Here is a 17,751-nt window from a genome sequence, read left to right as displayed (position 1 = left end):
AAAAACTGACAGAATATAAGGTCAGGACTGACTGTAAAAAAAAAAAATCTGGGCTGGGAAGTTGGCTCAGTGGTAGAGCGCTTGCCTTGCATGCCTGAGGCCCTGGGTTCGATTCCTCAGTACCACATAAGCAAAAAGAAAAAAGCCAGAAGTGGTGCTGTGACTCAAGTGTTAGAGCGCTAGCCTTGAGCTGAAGAGCTGAGGGACAGCGCCCAGGCACAGAGTTCAGGCCCCACGACGGGACCCCCCCCCCAAAAAAAAAATCCTCTGTATTTAGAAAAGGAGATTTGAATCTGAAGATTCAAAGGACAGTGCCCCAGTACTGGCACAAAACAAAAAAACCTTAGTGACAAGATAATGTCTTGAGATAGATGTTATGTAAATTAACATATTCTGAAAGCGTGTGACATTTTATATATAAGCCTTATGTGGGCTGGGAAGGTGGCTCAGTGGTAGAGCACTTGCCTTGCATGCTAGATGCCCTGGGTTCGATTCCTCAGCACCACATAAGCAAAAAGAAAAAAGCCGGAAGTGGCACTGTGGCTCAAGTGGTAGAGTGCTAGCCTTGAGCTGAAGAGCTGAGGGACAGTGCCCAGGCCCAGAGTTCAGGCCCCACGACCGGACCCCCCCCCCCCCCAAAAAAAAAAAGCCTTATGTACTTTAGGTTATGTCTTAATGAAATACACTCAAATATTTAATGCAGTATTTTCAATCCTGAAAATATTGAGAATACCCAACAAGTTTTTTTGGGGGGGCGGGGAGCAATAATGGTAAGTCAGGGTTTTGGGCTTGTTAGGCAAGCACTATATCACATGTTCAATTGGTAGAGAGCCACTTTATCAAGGTATGCAGATTTTACTGCTAATAATAACTGGGACTAAAAATTAGTGTGTGTGTGTGTGTGTGTGTGTGTAGTGTGTGTGTGTGTGTGTGTGTGTGTGTGTATTTCAGTATTGGGGATTGAACTCTGGGCCTGGGCACTGTCCCCGAGCTTTTGTGCTGAAGGCTAGCACTCTACCACTTGAGCCCCAACTCTACTTCCAGCTTTTTTGGTAGTTAATTAGCGATAAGATTCTCATGGACTTTTTTCTTGCCTAGGCTGGCTTTGAAGTGTGATCCTCAGATTTTAGTTTCCTAAGTAGGTGTGAGTGCCCAGCTTCAGCCCTACTTTTTACTGATTAAGTGAAGCTGGAGTGTCAAGGATTTTTCTGTCCAGGCTGGCTTTGAACTGCTATCCTTCTGGTCTCAGCTTTTTTTTTTTTTTGGGTCCGGTCGTGGGGCCTGAACTTTGGGCCTGGGCGCTGTCCTTCAGCTCTTCAGCTCAAGGCTAGTACTCTACAACTTGTGCAACAGCGCCACTTCCGGCTTTTTTCTTTTTGTTTATGTGGTGCTGAGGAATCGAACCCAGGGCCTCGAGCATGCAAGGCAAGTGCTCTACCACTGAGCCACCTTCCCAGCCCCTTAGCCTCCTGAATATAGTCATTAACCACTAGGGCCCAGCAATGGTTTCTTTAAAACTCCAAGATTAGGATTATAAAATTATAGTGATATATTTCAAATGTTCCTTCAAAGCTCAAGATAATATGTTTTATTTTTTAATCTTTATTTTTTTGTTGGTCATGGGGCTCAAATTCTGGGCCTGGGTGCTGTCCCTGAACTCTTCAGCTCAAGGCTAGTACTTTACCACTTGAGCCACAGTGCCACTTTTGAATTTCTGGAGATAAGAGTCTCATGGGCTGGTGCTAGTGGCTCACGCCTGTAAACCTAGTTACTCAGGAGGCTGAGATAGGAGTATCATGGTTCAAAGCCAGCCCGGGAAGTAAAGTCCATGGGACTCTTACTTCCAATTAAGCACCAGAAAACCAGAAGTGGCAGTGTGGCTCAAGTGGTAGAGCACTCACTTTGAACTGAAGAGCTCAAGGACAGCATCCAGGCCCAGAGTTCAAGCGCCATTACCTTAAAAAAAAAAAAAGTCTCATAGACTTTCCTGGCCAGGCTGGCTTTGAACTGCAATCCTCAGCTCTCAGCCTTCTGAGTAGCTAAGATTACAGGTGTGAGCCACCACTGCCTGGTGATAATGTTTTAAATGTATTGACACGTATATAGATAGTTGTGTGGTTTACATTATGGCAATGATTCATTGTAAGGTGGCCTATGTACAATATAGCAATATAGCTGAGTTCTTTTAGGACCACCAGGGGGCTCTGCTAGCAGGGTTTTATAATATGTCAGTCAATTTAAGAGAAATTTTTTTTTTTTTTTTGGGTCCGGTCGTGGGGCCTGAACTCTGTGCCTGGGCGCTGTCCCTCAGCTCCTCAGCTCAAGGCTAGCGCTCCAACACTTGAGCCACAGCGCCACTTGCGGCTTTTTTCTTTTTGCTTATGTGGTGCTGAGGAACAGAACCCAGGGCCTCAGGCATGCAAGGCAAGCGCTCTACTACTGAGCCACCATCCCAGCCTGACTTTTTTTTTGTCGGTTGTGGGGCTTGAACTCTGGGCCTCAGCACTGTCCCTCAGCTCTTCAGCTGAGCTCTTCAGCTCAAGGCTAACACTCTACCACTTGCCTTGAACTGAAGAAGTGAGAGACAGAGACCAGGCTGAGTTCAAGCCCCACAACTGACAAGAAAAAAACAAAACAACAAAAGGCTTTTTAGGAGTGAGCAAGGGAAGAAGTGACATTGTTCAAAAAAAAAAAGATAGCTAGGATTACAGGCGTGAGCCACCAGAGCACTGGGATGTGCTCTCTTTTATAAGAAGATATTTTAGGGATGGGAAGGTGGCTTAGTAGTAGAGTGCTTGCCTTGCATGCATGAGGCCCTGGGTTCAAATCCTCAGCACCACATAAGCAGAAAAAGCCAGAAGTGGCGTTGTGGCTCAAGTGGTAGAGTGCTAGCCTTCAGCTGAAGAGCTGGGGACAGTGCCCAGGCCAGGAGTTCAGGCCCAACAACCGACAAAAAAAAAAAAAAAAAAAATTAAAAAAAAAGAAAAGAAAGTATGTTTCAATCGGGCACCTGTAGCTCACACCAATAATTCTAGCTACTCAGGAGGTTGAGATCTGAGGATCATGGTTCAAAGCCAGCCTGGGCAAGAAAGGCTGTGGAACTCTCATCTACAATTAATTTAGAAAAAGCTGGAAGTGCAGCTGTGGCTTAGTGCTAGCCTTGAGCAAAAGCAGTCCATGGACAACACCCAGGCTCAGAGTTGAAGCCCCAGGAGCGACAAAAAAGAAAAAAAAGTATTTTATTATTTTTTTTACTCACTGCTAAATATTTAGCACCTAGTAGCACTGTACACATTTTAGGGCCTAGGTTTGTGGATGTAAAGCTCATTCCTCCTGAACCAGTTCCCCAAGAAACTTAAAATTTCTTGAACTTCCATAGGCCTTAATTTAGCGTGTGTGGCCCTATTAGAACCACAACCACCCCCCTCCCCTCATTATCACCCTAAGTAGCTGTGAGTTTATGAAAAATATAAATCACTCCCCCTCCCCGATCATCCGAGGAAAAAGGCCCAGCGATCCCTTAATCAACTCTCCAGGAATTCTGAGGAACACTCAAGTTTGAACACCCAGGCATTTCGTTGCAAAGCTGAGTGCTAATGATCTAACTAGATTAAAGGTCACCATGTGCCTTCGAAACCCACGACAGGGTCAACATCTGCCTTCCAAACCCACTACAGGCCTCTCCACCGGACACCTGTCTGCAGTCCACCCGGCGTGACCCCGCCATTCAGGAGTATCCGCAACCATCCCTAATACCTGAGATGATGGAATAATCGCGGCATGGTAACGGTTCCAGAACAAAGGCAAGCCGCAGTGCCTTTTCTGGGGGCCATACCCACCGCCGAGGGGCAGGTCGGAACTCGAGGATGGCTTTTCCTAGGCTAGAGACGACGCACTACGAGGCTCTGCCGGGCCTGGGCGGCGCAGGCCGCGGAGGACGGCAGGAAGCCGTCAGGTCCAGCGCGGACCGAGGGTCCGAGGTCAGCGGGAAAGGAGTCACAGGCGCAAAGAGAGAGAGAAAAGGGCGGAGGGCCGGGGGAGGCCGCGGCCAGGCCGGCCCAGCGGAGAAGCCACACCCTCGCCGCCCGCGACGCCGGCAGGGCGGAGCCACGCAGCTCGAGCTCCCGCAGAGGCGCGCGGCGTGGCGCGGCGCGGCGCAGCGCGGGCTCGCTGCTGAGGCGTAAGGGGGCGACAACGGGAGCGGCTGCGCCGCCCATCGGGCCAGCGTCGTGCGCATGCGCGGCCCCGGCGCCATTTTGGTGGCCGGGCGCGGAGGTGATTCTACACTGAGGAGAGCGCGGCGGAAAGGGTGGCAGTGGCAGCGTTCGGGTGCTCGGGTCTGAATCACCGAGGGAGGAGGAGGCGGTGGAGGAGGCGGTGGCGGCGACGGCGGTGGTGGTGGTCGTAGCGGTGGCGGAGGAGGCGGGTACGAATCAGCTGCGGGCGGAGACATGGCCAACATCGCGGTGCAGCGAATCAAGCGGGAGTTCAAGGAGGTGCTGAAGAGCGAGGAGGTCAGAAATGAGCTCCGGGACACCCCCACCACGTCCCCGGGCGGGAGGGCCTCCTCGGCGTCGGCCCCGGGCCTCCGGGCCGCCGCGGCCCCAGCCCCAGCCCGGGCCCCGGCCGCCGGGCCCCGTCTGCGGGGAAGCGCTCGTCTCCCCTCCTCCCCCTCCCGCCGCCATCCCTCCCCTCCCGGGCCTGGGATCCGCGGTCGCGCGGGCGGGCGGGCCGGGGAAGCGCTGGAGAGCGGGAGGTGAGGTGCGGAGCGAACCCCGAGGCGGAGGCCAGGGCTGGGAGAGAGGCTGGGGCGGGGGGCGGGGAGGGAGCGCAGGCCGGGCCGGAGAAAACCCGGGAAGTGGGATGGGGGAAGGGGAAAGGTGGTAACTGGATCCCCGCAGCCGCGCCGCCTGCGGGCCCTCACTTTTGAGGGTATTCGGGGTTATTGCCCGTCAGGCCTCGGCTGTCCTTGCCTCGGGGAGGGAGCGGGAGGCCTTCCTTAGGTACGGATGAAAGGAGAAGGAAGGGCATTGAGTTACTCCCTCTTAGCGGGGTGATGGGAGCCGGGGGGAAGACGTAATGGTAGTCTTCGGAGGGGAAGACGAGGGGATTTCCACTGGAGGTAGGAAATTGATTCCAAATTTGAGCCTCCCACTTTTTCCCCCCAATTCCTGGGCCTCCTTATTTAACATAAAGCTTTTTTTTTTTTTAAATGCCTGGCTCCCCCCAAATACAAGTTCTTTGGTGTATTAAATACTTCTTTTTAAACTAGGAGGATATAAGGGAATGTAGGAGCAGCGTATTTCAAAGTATTGTTTACCACTTACAGGTCAGAGAGTCTCTTCTAAGACAGTACCTCTGTGTGACTGTGTGGTGGGTGCTATGAAACTTCATTATGATGTCCTTCATAGTTAACTTGGTTCTTTCAGAAATATGCCTGGAAAAACAAGGGATTTCACCAAGATACATAGCTATCTCTCGTTATTGAGTAGGCTTATAAAATAATCAAGATGGTCTAGTAATTTGACCCCATGATAAAAGTATTACTACAGTTTTTCATACCCAAATCGTCAGTGCCAGATTATATGCTCTGAATTAACGAAAAATCTGGAAAAATTTCATGCCATTATTGAATAAATCATACTATGTTTTATAGTTGGCATTTTGAGGTCTATAATGATTTGTGAAACTTTTAAGTATTTCAAAGAATGAGTGATGACATAAATCTAGTAGCATTTAATCTATGTTATGCCACTGAGTTTACAATGATTATCTGTCTTTCCAAGTAGACACTGAATTATTTAAAATTAAACAATGACAAACATTAGATCTAGTGAACATACTAATATATAAATAATCTGTTTTACAGAGCATGTGTATGGACTCTGACCTCTGTATGTGTTCATTTGCCAAATCTGAATGGAAGGATGACTTTGTGTTTTTGTGGTACAATGCAGAAATAGAGCACAAATACTTATATAAAATTGATAGTAGCAGGTGATTTTGACTTTTTGTTTAATAAGTAAAAACATGCTAGGATAGTTGATATATTTCCCTAATGAAAGATGGCAGCTATTGTCTTCAGCCAAACCCTAACCAACCTCTTCTATAAGATTGTACAAGCCTGAAACTTAGTTGTAATGTTTTATATTCTTTAAAAGTGATAACTTACTGCTCTCATAATCTATGTGGACTTGGTTTATGTTAGGTAACTTTTCACTACATGTTATTATTAAATTGAGATTACCAGAAATTCCTCTTTTCTGCAGAAATACATAGTATTGTTCTTTAAGTGTCACAGTGTTTCATAAGAAGCAAACAGGAAATACAAACAGTAGTTATGTTTTGGGAACAGTACCTTTATAAATTTGGAGTAAACAACTTCCAGGAAAGTTAAGTTATGAAAACTTAGAAATAATAATAGCTCTATTATAACCAATATTTTTTCATTGATATTTCTAGTAGACTCAGTTGTGTAAATAGATTGCTATTTTCAGTTTATTGAAGGATGTGTAGTGTAGTTCATGTGTTTCTTTAAATTTTTCTTTTCTTTGGAGATACTGGGGTTTGAACTAAGCATCTTAATTTTGCTAGGCAGGCACTTAATTGCTTGAAACACAGCTCTAGCTCCACGTCTTCCTTCCTTCCTTCCTTCCTTCCTTCCTTCCTTCCTTCCTTCCTTCCTTCCTCCTTCCTTCCTTCCTTCCTTCCTTCCTTCCTTCCTTCCTTCCTTCCTTCCTTCCTTCCTTCCTTCCTTCCTTCCTTCCTTTCTTTTTTTCTTTGCTGGTATGGGCCTTAGAATTTTCCAAGGCTGGCCCTCTACCACTTGAGCCACACCTTCACTTACTGGTTAATTGGAGGTAAGAATCTCTGATTTATTTATATAGGCTTGCTTTGAACTGGGATTCTCAGATCTCAGCCACCTAAAGTAGCCAGGATTATAGGTGTGAGTCACCAGTGTCTGGCTTTCCTAATTTTTTTTTTTTTTTGCCGGTCTTGGGGCGTGAACTCAGAGCCTGAGCACTGCCCTTGAACTGATTTTGCTCAAAGCTAGTACTCTACCACTTGAGCCACAGCACCGTTTCTGGCTTTTTCTGCATATGTGGTACTGAGGAATTGAACCCAGTGTTTCATGCATGTTACGCAAGCACTCTACCACATTCCCAGCCCCAGGGATACTTTTAATTATTTAAAAATAATTGATAGAGCACTAGCCTTGAGCTGAAGAGCTGAGGGACAACGCCCAGGCCCAGAGTTCAGGCCCCATGACCGGCCCCCCCCCCCCAAAAAAAAAAGAAATGTACTCATTACCTTGCTCATGTAACTGTAACCCCTTTGTACAGTATTTTCACAATAGAACACTTCATTAATAAAAAATTCCAAGTTAAAAAAAAAATTGAAAGCCAGGTACCAGTGGCTCAGGCCGATAAAATTAGATACGAAGGAAGCTGAGATCTGAGGATCTTGGTTTGAAGCCACCTAGGGCAGGAACGTCCATGAGACTTTTATCTCCAATTTCCCAAAAGCCAAATTTGGAGCTGTGGTTCAAGTAGTAGAGCATTAACCTTGAGCACAAAGTTCAGGGCCAACACCAGGCCCTAATTAAGACTGGTACCAAAAAGAAAATTGAGTCTAGTTTGTATTATTGATTAAAGGATTTGAGCACAACCTAATTTGATGTTAGTTTAAACTTATTAAGAAGTACCTGTAAAGGTTTATTGAACTTGTGTTTTTTTGTGCCTAGCTTCTATTCTTTTTTTTTTTGTTGTTGTTGCTGTTGCTAGTCCTGGGACTTGAACTCAGGGCCTGAGCTTAGGCTCAAGGCTAGTGCTCTATTGCTTTGAGCCACTGCTCCATTTCTGGCTTTTTTTTTTTTTTAATAGTTCATTGGAGATAATTGCACTACTTATCTACCTGGGCTGACTTTAAAGCACCATTCTTAGATCAGATCTCAGCCTCCTGAGTAGTTGTATAAGTATAAGTAGTCATTGCCCATCTTCTAATTTGTTTTATTTATTTATTTTTTGCCGGTCCTGGGGCTTGAACTCAGGGCCTGGGCTCTGTTGTTGAGCCTGTCTGTATCCTTTGAGCCACAGCACCACTTCCAGCTTTTTCTGTTTATATGGTACTAAGGAATCAAACCCAGGGCCTCATCCATGCTAGGCAAGCACTATACCACTAAGTCACATTCCCAGCCTGAGCTTTTTTTGTGGGGGAAAGAGGGGGCCAGTTACAAGGCTTGAACTCAGGGCCTAAGTGCTGTTCCTGAGCTTTTTTGCTCAAGGCTAATGCTCTACCCACTTTGAGCCACAGTGCCACTCATTTTTAAAAATTAATTTGTTTATTGTTAGTATAGAGGTGATATACAGAGGGATTACAATTACATGAGTCTGGTGTTCATTATTTTTAAAGAAGCACTGAGAAGATTTTAGCATTTTCATAATAGCGCATTTCCCTAGTGAAGTAAACCATGTGTAAGTATGTACATAGGGCTCACTTAGCCACTATTTTCCTGTTTTCTTCTTCCTTAGAAGTAACCACTATACTGAAACTAGTAGTAGTAATTTGACTTTGTAGTCCTATTGTGTATGTATAAATAATACACTACGTATTAATATTTATTATATAGCTATTATATACTATACACTAAATAATTATATAGTATATAGTATATAGTATATATATGTATAGTATATATATATACACATATGTAAGTATGTGTATGTACATTATATGCTTTTTTGCCAGTCCTGGGGCTTGAACTCAGGGCCTGGGCACTGTCCCTGAGCTTCTTTTGCTCAAGGCATGCTAAGCAAGCACTTTACCACTAAGGCACATTCCCAACCCAAACATTACATTTTCTTGGTACTAGTATGAGGGTTTGAACTTGAGGCCTAGGGGTCCCTTAGCTTTTTCATTTAAGGCTAGCTTTGTACCACTTGAATTATAGCCCCACATCTGCCCTAGGACTAGCAAAAAAAAAAAGGCTCACAGACATTTCCTGCTCAGCTGGCAATCACCATCCTCATCTCTGCCTTTTCAGAAACTGGGCTTACAGGTATGAGCCACCCCACCCACCTATTTTCTTTATTCAGTCATCCATTGTAGGGCATCTGAACTATTTCTATAATTTGACTATGGTGAATGCTGCAGCATTGGGCAAGGATATATGTCTTTACTGTGTCCTAAGTTAGTAAATCTTTTTTGGTGAGACGGGTCGGTCATGGGGCTTGAACTCTGGGCCTGGGTGCTCTTCAGCTCAAGGGTAGCACTCTACCACTTGAGCCACAGTGCCACTTCTGGTTTTCTGGTGGTTTGTTGGAGATAAAAATCTCACAGACTTTCCTGCCCGGGCTGGCTTTGAACTGTAATCCTCAAATCTCAGCCTCCTGAGTAGCTAGGATTACAGGCGTGAGCCACCAGTGCCCGGCTGACTTGTAAATCTTTTGGATAAATGCCCCAAAGTTCTCTCCCTTACCTTCTTTACTCAAGGCTTGGTCCTTTATTACTTGAGCCAACTTTTTGTTGTTTAATTAGAGATGAGTCTCAGGAATTTTTTTGCCCAAGCTAGCATTGAATATGGATCCTCAGATCTCAGCCTCCTGAATAGATAGGATTATAGATAGGCACGAAACACCAGTATCTTCACCATTCTTTTATTGTGAAACAGGATCTTCCAAAGTAAGGTAGCCCTGTATAATACAGGTTACTCTGGAACTTGCAGCCTTCCTCTTTCAGATTCCAGAGTACACAAATTACAGTATGCCATGCTGTGCTGCTAAATTAACTGCCTAAACCAAATGTAGCACTATCAGTGAGTTACATCCATAGTCTTAGTTGGTGGCTGTGTCAGATATTCTTTATTTTTATTTTTATTTTCCTGGTCCTGGGGCTTGAAATTCAGAGTGAGGGCACTGTCTGAACTACTTTTTTTTGGGGGGGGGGGTCCGGTTGTGGGGCCTGAACTCTGGGCCTGGGTGCTGTCCCTGTGCTCTTCAGCTCAAGGCTAGTGCTCCACCACTTGAGCCACAGTGCCACTTTTGGTTTTCTGGTGGTTAATTGGAGATAAGAATATCATGGACTTTCCTGCCAAGGCTGGCTTTCAACTGCGATCCTCAGATCTCAGCCTCCTGAGTAGCTAGTATTACAGGCATGAGCCACTGGCAACCAGCTTTATACAAAAAGCTTTTTTGTTTTTCCAGGTATATTCTGAGTATGTAAATTTTTGGTAAAGGCTCTCTCCTTCTCATTCTAAGCTAAAGAAAAAGACTGCAGTCTAGGATTCAAATACTACTGGAGATAGGCAAGCCTGAGACATTATTAAGCTGGCAATGAGGCTAGAACATGTACTCACAGCAGAGAAAACTGAGCACTTGCTTTTTGTTTGTTTTTTTGGACCATCTTGGGGCTTGAATTCTGGGCCTAGGCGCTGTCCCTGAGATCTTCAGCTCAAGGCAAACATTCTACCACTTGAGCCACAGCACCACTTCTGGTTTTCTGTTGGCAAATTGGAGATAAGAATCTCATGGCCTGGGCTGGCTTTGAACTGTGATCCTCAGATCTCAGCCTCCTAAGTAGCTTGGGTTATAGGCATGAGCCACTGGCACCCAGCTTGAGCACTTGTTTTAAAGGCATTTTATTTTATTTTATTTATTATTTTTTTTTGTCAGTTGTGGGCCTGAACTCTGGGCCTGGGCGGTGTCCCTCAGCTCTTCAGCTCAAGGCTAGTGTGCTCTACCACTTAAGCCACAGCGCCATTCCCGGCTTTTTCTGTGTATGTAGTTCTGAGGAATTAAACCCAGGGCCTCATGCATGCAAGACAAACACTTTACCACTGAGCCACCTTCCCAGCCCTTTTAAGTCATTTTAAAAGAAGGCCCTTAGAACTCCTAGTATACCACAAGCTTGGGTGTGGTGCAAATCTTGTACATATTACTTAGATTATTCATTCATAACACTAAACCCCAAGACAGAAGACATGACAGAGTCAAAACAACTTCTTCCTTCATTTAGGTAAATGTTGATTTGAGATAGCAGCCAATGAGGAAAATGATGGAACTATTCCTCAAGTCTAGGCATAATGAGATGCCTTCCTAGATCATAACTGTTCTTTCTCCTTCAACATTCTGCAAGCAGGCTCTAGTCTAGTCTTGAGTCTAGTTCAGCTGGAAGATGAGCTGATTGATGCCTTCGCCACAATAGCCAGTCTGCCCTGATAGCCAAGTGAGCTCATTTCCTTGAGGAAGCCCACTCTATTTTTTGGAAACAGGATGGGCAACAGAGGGAAAAGGCAAAAGAACCAGGAGATATGTTGGAAATACTTCCTGGGAAGGCAATTTCATGAATGGGGTCTTCCAGGCAAATGACATCAAATTTCCCCAGGTCCTCCTTGATCAAAATATTGTCTGTTAGAGGAATGATCTTTTTTTTTTTTTTTTAAATTGTGAAAATACCGTACAGAGGAGTTAAAATTACATGGGCAAGATAATGAGTACATTTCTTATCAAGCATTGTTGCCTCCTCCTTTGTTTCCCCTTCCCATACCCCCATCCTTTCCCATCCCCTCCAAAGTTATAAAGTTCGTATTTCAACATAACGACTTGTACATCTCATTGTTGCAATGGGTCCTCCTGTATCCCTATTTAAATAATTTGTTTTTGCCCTTCCCCTCCACAACATCAAATACAAAATACATCAAATACAGTGAGAATAGGGGTTATACCATGGGGGAGGGACATACAAAGCAACAAAGAAATCATCGTATAAATATGTTAGAAACAATCACATGAAAGAAAAAAACATTTGAATACTTATCTTGGGGTTCATTTCACCTAACATCAACTTATCTGACCTTTTCTGCTTGTCTCAGATATATACTAGTTATTGCAAATAAGGGAAACCATAGGACCTATGTTTCTTTGGGCCTGGCTTACTTCACTTAATATAATTTTTTCCAAGTCTTTGCATTTCCTAACAAATGGGGCCATGTCATTCTTTCTGATGGAGGCATAGAATTCCATTTTCTTGATCAATTTATCTACTGAGGGGCATCTGGCTTGGTTCTATATCTTAGCTATGGTAAATAATGCTGCAATAAACATAGTTGTGCTGGTAGCTTTAGTATGGTCTTGTTGGTGATCATTTGGATAAATGCCCAGAAGTGGGATTTCTGGGTCATAGGGGAGGGAGCTCTATGTGGAGTCTTTTGAGGAACCTCCATACTACTTTCCAAAGTGGTTGAACAAGTTTACACTCCCACCAACAATGCAGTAGGGTTCCCTTCTGTCCACATCCCCTCCAGCATCTGTTGTTATTAGAGTTCTTGATTATAGCCATTATTACTGGGGTGCGGTGGTATCTCAATGTTGTTTTGATTTGCATTTCTTTTATGGCTAGAGAGGTTGAGCATTTCTTCATGTGTCTATTGGCCATCCTTCTTATAGAGGAATGATCTTATTTTGAACCTTTGCTTGTCTGCCTTTCAGGATGAGTTCTACAGACTTCAGATTCAGAAATACCCAAGTCACATAAGGTTCCACTATTTTTATTTATGGGGAGTGACTTTGACAAAGACACTTGTAAACAGTTTCAACAGTGAAGTCTTGTGGTCATCTGCAGCAGTAAACTCACCCTGAACAATTCTTTTGATGAGTATCACAAAGGCCAAAGTATGTTTATCAGGAACTTGTAAAGCACGAGGTTTCACTACCAGAGGAGGTCTGACACACACACCACGTAGAAAAGGTTCCAGTCTCTTAAACTTGAGTGGCTTTTCCTTTCCTCTCCTTTGCCAAAAGTGCTTGCTTTGCTTGAGTGGCTTTGAGGACTCTTTTTCGGGAGATTTTCTGGAACTAAAGGGATCCTTTTTCATTCTCCTTTGTCAGCCATCTTTGCCACATGGCAGTTGCTCTCTGCCTTGGCTTTATTTTTTTGGTGGGGGTGGGGGGGGTGGGATGGGGTTGTCAGTTGTAGGGCTTGAACTCTGGGCCTGGGCACTGTCCCTAAGCTCCTCAGCTCAAGGCTAGTGCTCTACCACTTTTGGTTTTCTGGTGGTTAATTGGAGATGAGAGTCTCACGGCCTTTCCTGCCCAGGCTGGTTTTGAACCATGACCCTCAGATCCCAGCCTCCTAAGTAGCTAGGATTACAGACTTGAGCCACTGGTGCCTGGCTTTTGAGGCTAGGAAGAATTGAATATGTTGGCAATGGTGGTACCTCCACGGAAAGTCGGATATTTGTTCTATATGTAGGTTAGTAATGTGGTTAAAGTCCTGAATTTTAATGATGGAATGTCCAAGTAAAAAACTGGAAAGCAAGATTGTTAGAGGATAATCCTTTTTACTCTTAATACAGTTTTTCTCTCAGGATCTCTCAAGGGGCATCTATGTAGTATAAATGATATGTGTTCCTGTGGACTCCTCCCCTTCACTTTTGCTACTGTGATGTGAACTCAGGGCATCATGCCTGCTAGGCAGACCCTCTACCATTTCAACCACCCCCTAGTCCCACTTTTACAATTGTTTTTTGTTTTTTTTTCATTTTTTACTAGATATTTATTGAATGCTTTTCAAGTTTAAATAAGGGAGCTGTAAGGATATGGTAACTTAACCTTAGTTGGTTGAAAATAATCCTTACACTTGGAGGATGAGTTGGAATTAGTTATACATTATATGCACGTAGAAAGTTGATAATCTATACAGGAAGTGGCGCTGTGGTAGTAGAGTGCTCGCCTTGAGCTAAGGAGTGCAAAGACAGCACTCAAGCCCAGAGTTCAAGCCCTACGACCAACCAAAAGTAAAATAAAAAAAAAGCTGATAAGCTATACAGTAAATTATAGGAAGTCTTTAATTGCTTTCCCTTCTTATTAAGTAGATAGCAAGTTTGCTTATCTACTTTTGCTATAATTATATAGCAAATTGGGAAATAGAGGGAACTATGTTAAAATTTATATTCCCCCCTTTTTTTCTTTTTCTTTTTTTCTTTCTCCCTCTCTTTCTTTTTGTTTTTTTGAGTGCTAATCTGAAGCTTGAACTCAAGGCATAGGTGCTATCTCTGAGCTGGTTTTGCTCATGGCTAGTGCTCAGTACTTGAGCCACAGCTCCACTTGTAGTTTTTTGGTGGTTAATTGGAGATAATAGTCTCACAGTATTTCCTGTTTGGGCTGGCTTTGAACCATGATCCTCAGATCTCAGCCTCTTGAATAGCTAGGATTACAGGTGTGAACCAATAGTGCCTAGCTTGGACTGTAATTTTAAGTGTGTTTTATGCATTTGAAAATGTTTTTTTTCCGGGCCTGGGAATGTAGCTTAGTGGTAGAGTGCTTGCATAGCATGCATGAAGCCCTGGATTCTATTCCTCAGTACTACATAAACAGAAAAAGCTGCAAGCGGTGCTGTGGCTCAAGTGGTAGAGTGCTAGCCTTGAGCAAAAGAAGCTCAGGGACAGGGCCCAGGCTCTTGAGTTCACTCCTGAGGACTGGCCAAAAAAACAAGGCTAGAAAATGTCTTCTAGAAAACTGAACTTTTCAAGAGTAGACAGAATGGTTTGTCTTTGCATCATGGACTCCTTAAGAAATATTTGAGTGGGGCGCTGGTAGCATACGCCTATAATCCTAGCTAATTAGGAGGCTGAAATCTGAGAGTCAAAGCCAGCCCTAGCAGGAGCAGGAAAGTCCATGAAACTGTTATCTCCAGTTAACCACCAGAAAACCGAAGTGGTGCAGTGGCTCAAAGTGGTATAGCACTAGCCTTAAGCTGAAGAGCTGAGGGATAGTGCCCAGGCCCAGAGTTCCAGCCCCATGACCAACAACAACAAAAAAATATTTTTTGAAGCTTGGTGCAAGTGCCTCAATGCCTCACATTCAGGAGGCTGACATTTGAGGATCGTGGTTTAAAGCTAGCCCTGGAGGAAATTCTTCTATCTTGTTAACCCCCCAAAAAACTGGAAGTGAAACCATGGCTCACAGTGGTAGAGCACTAGCCTTGAGCAATAAAAGCTTAGCAACAGTGTTTAGGCCCTGGGTTCAAGCACCACAACTGACACCCTAAGGCATCATGGTTATGTATTGGTGATATATATAGGTGTGTGTATATGGATTGGTGATATATAAATGGGTCAGGGAAAGACAAAAATACCTGGAAAAGAAATATACTACTGGGCTGGGAAGGTGGCTCAGTGGTAGAGCACTTGCCTTGAAATGCATGAGGCCTGGGTTCCATTCCTCAGCACCACATAAGCAAAAAAAAAGAAGAAAAAAGCCGGAAGTGGCGCTGTGGCTCAAGTGGTAGAGTGCTAGCCTTGAGCTGAAGAGCTGAGGGACAGCACCCAGGCCCAGAGTTCAGGCCCCACAACCGGACCCAAAAAAAAAAAATATATATATATATACTACTATTTAAACAAAACTGATTAGTTACTCTTGCTTGGATGTCCGATTTTAGATGTTGATAATATTAATGATCAAGCTGTAGAGAAAGAACATTCCAAATTAGAGAAATAATGCCGACTCAAAAGGGTATGAGCCAGGTGCTGGTGGCTTATGCCTGTAATCCTAGATACTTAGGAAGCTGAGATCTGAGAATCATGGTTAGATGCCAGCCTGGAAAGGAAAAAGTGGTTGAGTGCTGTCCTTGAATGAAAAAGCTCATGGACAGTGCCCAGGCTCTGAGTTGAAGCTCTATTAGAGACCAAAAGAAAGTAGAAATGAATTAACTCAAACTGTGACTTTAGTATTGTGGTCAAAAGTGAATGATTGATTCAGTTGGGCCAGAGGCTAGTGGTTCAGGCCTGTAACCCTAGCTACTCAGGAGGCTGAGATCTGAGGCTGCAAGTTCAGAGCCCACCAGGGTAGGAAAGTCCATGAGACTCTTAATTAGCCACCAGAAAACCAAAATAGGAGCTTTGGCTCAAGGTGGTAGAACAATGGGCTGGGAATATGGCTTAGTGGTAGAGAGTGCTTGCTTAGCATGCATGAAGCCACATAAACAGAAAAGGCTGTGGTTCAAGTGATAGAGTGCTAGTCTTGAGCAAAAGAAGCTCAGGGACTCACCCCCCCCCCCGAAAAAAAAAAGTGGTAGAGCACTAGCCTTGAACAGAAAAACTCAAGAATAGCGTCCAGGTCCTGAGTTCAAGCCCCGTGACAAAAAAAAAAAAAAAAAAAAAAAAAAAAAAAAGGTGTGAGCAAGATTACATAAATTTTCCTGAGCCCAGGGTAAATAGTTAAATTTGAAGTGACTGAAAACCAAACCATTGCATGGATTAAAGCAATAAAAAAGTTTGTGGGGCACTTTCCTTCCCTTGATAGGAGTCTGGTTATGTATCCCAGGGTCACAGATTTACAATCCTCTTCCCTCTTCTTAGTTTTGTGCTAATAGCTTTGCACTACTTTGTACAGTTTACCGTGTGTGTGTGTGTGTGTGTGTGTGTGTGTGTGTGTGTGTGTGTGTGTGTGTGTGTGTGTGTGTGTGTGTGTGTGTGTGTGTGTGTGTGTGTGTGTGTGTGTGTGTGTTCGTGCACTTTTTTTTTTTTTGCTGGTCTTAAGGCCTGATCTCTGGGTCTGGGTGCTATCCGTCAGCTCTTCAGCTCAAGGCTAGCACTCTACCACTTGAGCCACAGCGCCACTTCAGCCTTTTTCTGCTTATGTGGTGCTTAGGAATTGAACCCAGGGCCTCATGAAATGCAAGGCAAGCACTCTACCACTGAGCCACCTTCCCAGCCCCACCTTTTTTTTTTTTTTTTTTTTTGGTCTGTCTTGGGTCTTGAACTCAGGGCCTCAGCACTGTCCCTGAGCTTTTTTGTGTATTCAAGACCAACACTCTACCACGGGGAGCCACAGCTTCTTTTCTGGTGGCTAATTGGAGATAAATAATCTCACAGGCTTTCCTGCCTGGGCTGATTTCCAACCACAATCCTCAGATCTCAGCCTTTTGAGTAGCTAGGATTACAGCCATGAGCTATCAGTGCCCTGCTAACTTCAAGGTCTTTGGTATTTAATTGGAGGGAAAAAAAAAATCTCTCAGACTTTCTGTACAGGTTAGTTTTGAGCCCAGATCCTCAGATCACAGCCTCTCAAGTAGGTAAGATTACAGCCGTGAGCCACCAGCATTGAAGACTACTTTGATATATGAAGAATGAATTGAGGTTGAAGATGTAAGAAAAAAGGATCTAGAAAGTAGATATTGTTTGCTAATATAACAAAAGAAAGTAGTTATGTTTTAGACAAATAGGACATCTGGAGGACGTACTACAGTACAGTTGGGTTGGTAGCTTTAGTGTTAATTGACTACAACTTGTTTTTTTTTTTTTTTTTTTAAATCAACTTGTTTTTTTCTGTTTTGAGACCAGATCCCATTGTGTATATGGCCTTAAATTTACTGTGTAAAGTGCAGGCTAGCATTGGACTTGTTTTTCTTCTTCATCAGCCTCCTGAGACCTAGAATTAAAAGTATATGTCATTGCACCTATTTAATAGACTTAATTCTCACATTTAATATAATTTTTTTTTAGGGTTGTCTTGGGAATGTGACCTTTGCCTTTATCAAAATGGCTGCTAGCAGTCTTGACAACTAAACATCAGAACGGTAGAGAGATAAGACACATGCCAACTGACTTCTGTCTCATTTTAAGAGCTTTCTTTGAAGTCCTAATGATTTTTGTTTTTACTTTTTGAAAACTGTGACTTTCATAATCTGAATTTGAGAAAAATAAGCAATATGAATTGGCTGAGCATATTGCTCCCTAGTTAAAAATCAGGATTT

At 44.0% G+C, this 17,751-nt stretch overlaps 1 protein-coding gene and 1 pseudogene across 2 annotated transcripts in view; one reads left to right on the top strand and one right to left on the bottom strand.

Annotated features, from left to right (window-relative positions):
* The first annotated feature begins 4,213 nt into the window (after positions 1–4,213).
* Ube2k (ubiquitin conjugating enzyme E2 K) overlaps positions 4,214–17,751 on the top strand; it is a 52,358-nt gene continuing 38,820 nt past the window's right edge. Inside the window, exon 1 of one of the 2 annotated variants that reach the window (XM_070012875.1) lies at positions 4,214–4,514. In XM_070012875.1, the coding sequence (XP_069868976.1) occupies positions 4,452–4,514 (63 nt within the window). In that variant the 5' untranslated portion in view covers positions 4,214–4,451. The remainder of the gene's footprint in view (positions 4,515–17,751) is intronic. The other variant, XM_070012876.1, reaches the window with a different exon arrangement.
* Positions 11,162–12,888, bottom strand: LOC138820925 (large ribosomal subunit protein uL30-like 1 pseudogene; annotated as a pseudogene).

This window comes from Dipodomys merriami, unplaced genomic scaffold, assembly GCF_024711535.1.
Source record: "Dipodomys merriami isolate MVZ:Mamm:240054 unplaced genomic scaffold, mDipMer1.0.p SCAF_9, whole genome shotgun sequence".
In the NCBI taxonomy this organism is placed as follows: Eukaryota; Metazoa; Chordata; class Mammalia; order Rodentia; family Heteromyidae; genus Dipodomys; species Dipodomys merriami.
Note: the sequence above shows the minus strand (reverse complement) of the source record. Positions and strands in the feature narration are given on the sequence as shown.